This window comes from Cebus imitator, unplaced genomic scaffold, assembly GCF_001604975.1.
Source record: "Cebus imitator isolate Cc_AM_T3 unplaced genomic scaffold, Cebus_imitator-1.0 Scaffold105, whole genome shotgun sequence".
In the NCBI taxonomy this organism is placed as follows: domain Eukaryota; kingdom Metazoa; phylum Chordata; class Mammalia; order Primates; family Cebidae; genus Cebus; species Cebus imitator.
This window is the reverse complement of record NW_016107420.1, coordinates 6012891-6017499: the sequence shown is the minus strand read 5'-3', so window position 1 is coordinate 6017499 and position 4609 is coordinate 6012891. Positions and strand designations below refer to the sequence as shown.

Genomic DNA, 4609 nt, shown 5'->3' with positions numbered 1-4609 from the left:
GAGACAGGGTTTCACCATGTTGACCAGGATGGTCTCGATCTCTTGACCTCGTGATCCACCCGCCTCGGCCTCCCAAAGTGCTGGGATTACAGGCTTGAGCCACCACGCCCGGCCTAGAATTTTCATTTCTTTAAGACTTAGATTTTTTTCTTCAGTGTTTAAAAAGAGTAAATGAGACTGGGGCATGGTGGTTTACACCTGTAATCCCAGCACTTTGGGAGGCCAATGTGGGTGGATCATCTGAGGTCAGGTGTTCAGACCAGCGTGGCCAACATGGTGAAACCCTGTCTCTACTAAGAATACAAAAATTAGCCTGGCGTGGTGGCACACACCTATAGTCCAAGCTACTCAGGAGGCTGAGACAGGAGAATCACCTGAACCCCGGAGGCAAAAGTTGCAGTGAGCCAAGATGGTGCCATTGCACTCCAGCCTGGGAAACGAGTGAAATTCCATCTCAAAAAAAAGTAAATAATTTACTAGTGTCACTGAATGTCAATAGTATTTCAGTACTCTCTGAGTGAGCTTTTCACTTTGATAATTGGATAAATATCAAACTGTTAAAGGAAAATTTGGATATTTATATTCAATAAGATGATTAATTTTATTCCCTTCAAGTGAAAGGTAGCTCTAAACCAGTTTTCAGTTATAGATGCCTTATTTTCAAAGTTAGAATTTGGCCCACATACTTCAAGGGCATCTTTAGTCACTGAGTTTTATACCCCAAAATATGAGGTAGTTTCTTTTCTCATAACTTATATTCCATTTTTGAAAACTTTCTCTGTGATTTGGAAATAGTGTGGGATTATTAAACTGTAGGCCTCATCATCATTGATGTCATGTATTTCTTTATATCATTCTTTTTATATTTCCCCTTATTTGTCTTCTTCTGTCTCTTTAAAAATCCTCATACTCTTTTATGGAGGCTATAATTTAAACATGTATTTCTCTTTCTCTTTTTAACTTTTCCATAAACATGTATTTATCAAAGGATATTATTAATTGTATTGTGAATGTTATCTTTATGTCTTGGGATGTGTAGTTATTAATCATACTGACAGTTCATCCATTTACATTTCTCTCAGAAAAGATTAAGTGGGTTTGTGTTTTTCAAGAGAAGATAAGACATCGAATCATTTTCTTTATTTTTCCCTCCATGTGCCTCATGGTGTTAAGGATATTCCTTCTTTAGCTATGTTCTGTTCCTTTAATGTCTTTTATTTTTATTTTTTAGACAGTCTTGCTCTGTCTCCCAGGCTGGAGTTTAGAGACATGGTCCCTGCTCACTGCAACCTCTGCCTCCCAGGTTCAAGTGATTCTCCTGCCTCAGACTCCTGAGTAGCTGGGATTACAGGCATCAGCCACCATGCCCAGCTAATTTTTGTATTTTAGTAGAGACAGGGTTTCCCCATGTTGGCCAGGTAGGTCTAGAACTCCTGACTTCAAGAGATCCACCTGCCTTGGCCGCCAAAGGTGCTGGGATTACAGGTGTGAGCCACCCTTAATGTCTTATTGTCTATCAAAGAAAAAAGAGGGGATAACTTGAATCATTCAGAATATATAATTGTGTATGTGCACATATGCCTGTATGTTCACTAAGTAGTGTTTTTTTTTTTTTTTGAGATGACGTTTCGCTCTTGCTGCCCAGGCTAGAGTGCAATGGCGTGATCTTGGCTCACTGCAACCTCCGCCTCCAATGTTAAAGTGATTCTCCTGCCTCAGCCTCCCGAGTAGCTGGGATCACAGGCATGCACCACCATGCTTGGCTAATTTTGTGTTTTTAGTAGAGATGGGGTTTCTTCTTGTTGGTCAGGCTGGTCTTGAACTCCTGACCTCAAGTGATCTGCTCGTCTTGGGCTCCCAAGTGCTGAGATTATAGGCATAAGCCACTACACCTGAGAATGTTCACTAAGTTTTTAAGTAAACATTGTGCTGGTTACTAAGATTCAGAAGTATTAAACATGTCAGTTCTTTGTCAGTTTAGAAAACAAAACAAACTAATTTCCTGTATGCAAATTCAACAAAGTATACTTCCAATATGCCATTCTTTTCAGTGATTGGGAAAAAGTTGGAAGTCATTATGCTAACATGTGATTCGCTTTGTTATCTAATGTTTAAATAAAACAAGTAGCAGTAGCTTTGTAAAGATTTTCACCTAATTAACTTATTAAAAAATCAATTTTTGAAATATTTTAAAGTAAAATGAGCTGCTTTATTTACATTTAGTGAGGAGGCTATATTTAGTGAAGAGGCTAATTTAAATAGAAATTAATAGTAGCTTTTTGGAAAATAATTAGTATTTCAAGTTTGTACTCATGTATAAGAGAAATTATTATTTCAGAAGGGGTTTTTGCTATCTTATATGTTTAACCTATGTATGTTGTATTAGACCTATACTTATGGTTAACCAAATTACAATATTTCTATGTTAATGACTAGTTTTCACAGTTAATGTGCAAGCAGTAGAAATATTTATTTCCTACTAATAAATGGATGAAGTTTATGTTTTTTAATTTCTCTTTTCAGTGAATATTACTTCAGTATAGAAAATTTGGAACGAGACTTCTTTCTTCGGGGAAAGATGGATGAACAAGGTTTCTTGCCTATTTCCCTGATTGCTGGTTTTCAACGTGTTCAGGCTCTCACTACAAACCTTAATCTCATCTTAGAGGTAATTGCTCATTTAAAAAACAATTTGTACTTTCTACTCAAATTTCCTTTGAACCTAAAACTTCTCTAAAAAACAGAGTCTTATAAACAGACAATCTGTAGTTGTTTGAGGCTCAGATAGCATTCCATGATGTTTTTCTGTTTTGTAAAACTTTCATAAATAATCATGTTACTGTGTATTTTCTCTTTCCCCTCTTCCTCAATTACTCAACCTATTTTAAACCTGATCCTTCAAACTTTAACCCTTTTGAGGATTCTTGGTCCTTAAAACTTCTTCAGGGTTGGGCGTGGTGGCTCATACCTGTAATCTCAGCACTTTGAGAGTATCAGGCAGGTGGATCACCTGAGGTCAGGAGTTCAGGACCAGCCTGGCCAACATGGTGAAACCCCATCTCTACTAAAAATACAAAAATTAGCCAGGAGTGGTGGCACACACATATAGTCCCAGCTACTGGGGAGGCTGAGGCAGGAAGATCTCTTGAACCCAGGATTCATTGATTGCAGTGAGCTGAGATTGTGCCGTTGCACTCTGGCCTGGGCGATAGAGTGCAATGGCAAAATCAAATAAAAATTTCGGCAGGGCGCAGTGGCTCAATCCTGTAACCCCAGGAGGCCGAGATGGGCAGATCACCTGTGGTTGGGAGTTTGAGACCAACCTGATTGACATGGAGAAACGCCGTCTCTACTAAAAATCAAAATTAGCTGGGCATTGTGGTGCATGCCTGTAATCCCAGCTACTCAGGAGGCTGAGGGAGGAGAATCACTTGAGCCCGGGAGGCGGAGGTTGTGGTGAGCTGAGATGGCGCCACTGCCCTCCAGCCTGGGCAACAAGAGCGAAACTTCGTCTCAAAAAAAAAAAAAAAATTTCTTCAGGTTACTATAAAAAAGCATATATTCCCACTTATTGAAAGGCTAATTTAAAATAGTCCTGACTGGGTATGGTGGCTCATACTTGTAATCTCAGTACTTTGAGGGGAAAAAAATCTTTCATCTGGCCTGTGGCCCATTTCTAGAAATGCTTTCAACATTTTTTTTTTTTTCTTCTAGCCAATTTCTTTCCCTACACACAGCCCTTGGTAACCACAATCACTATTCTGCTTTTTTTTTTTTAGATAAGAGTCTCACGCGGTTGCGCAGGCTGGAGTGCAGTGGCACGATCTCGGCTCACTGCAACCCCTGCCTTCCAGGTTCAAGCGATTCTGCTGTTTCAGCCTCCCAGGTAGCTGGGATTATAGGCGTGTACCACCATATCTGGCTAATTTTTGTATTTTTAGTAGAGACAGGGTTTTCCCATGTTGGCCAGGCTGGTCTTGAACTTCTGACCTCAGATCATCCACCTGCCTTGGCCTTCAAAAGTGCTGGAATTATAGGTGTGAGCTACCGCGCCTGGCCACTAGTCTGCTTTTTATCCCTATAGTTTTGTATTTTCCAGACTATCATAAAATTTAAAAAAGTATAGTCCTTTGTTTCTTCTGATTTTTCACTTAATATAGTGCTTTTGGGATTCACCTATGTTGCATGTAGCAGTAGTTTGTTCTTTCATGTTGTTGACTAGTATTCCATAGTATGAATGTACCACATTTTATCCATTGACTTGTTGGTGCACATTCAGATTGTTTACAGTTTTTGGAGAGTATGAATGAAGCATAAAGATCTTTATAGGGATATATACACACACACACACACACACACACACACACACACACACACACACATATATTTTTATTTATTTATTTCTGTTGGATAAATATCTAGTATTGTGAATGCTAGAAAGTATAGTAAGTGTATGCTTATCTTTGTAAGAAAATGCCAACCTATTGTCCAAAGTAGCTTTACCATTTTGCATCCTCACCATTATGTATGGGACTTGTTCCACAGCCTTGTCATTGCTGATATTGTCAGTTTTTTGAATAGTAGCTATGTAGTGATTTCTCATTGTGGG

The 4609-nt window shown here is 38.9% G+C and overlaps 1 protein-coding gene across 7 annotated transcripts in view; it reads left to right on the top strand.

Annotated features, from left to right (window-relative positions):
- Nucleotides 1–4609, top strand: part of LARP1B (La ribonucleoprotein 1B) — a 182403-nt gene that overhangs the window by 33494 nt on the left and 144300 nt on the right. For all 7 annotated transcript variants that reach the window (XM_037741735.1, XM_017537657.2, XM_017537656.2 and 4 more), the window contains exon 8: nucleotides 2524–2668. In XM_037741735.1, coding sequence (XP_037597663.1) covers nucleotides 2524–2668 — 145 coding nt within the window. The remainder of the gene's footprint in view (nucleotides 1–2523; nucleotides 2669–4609) is intronic.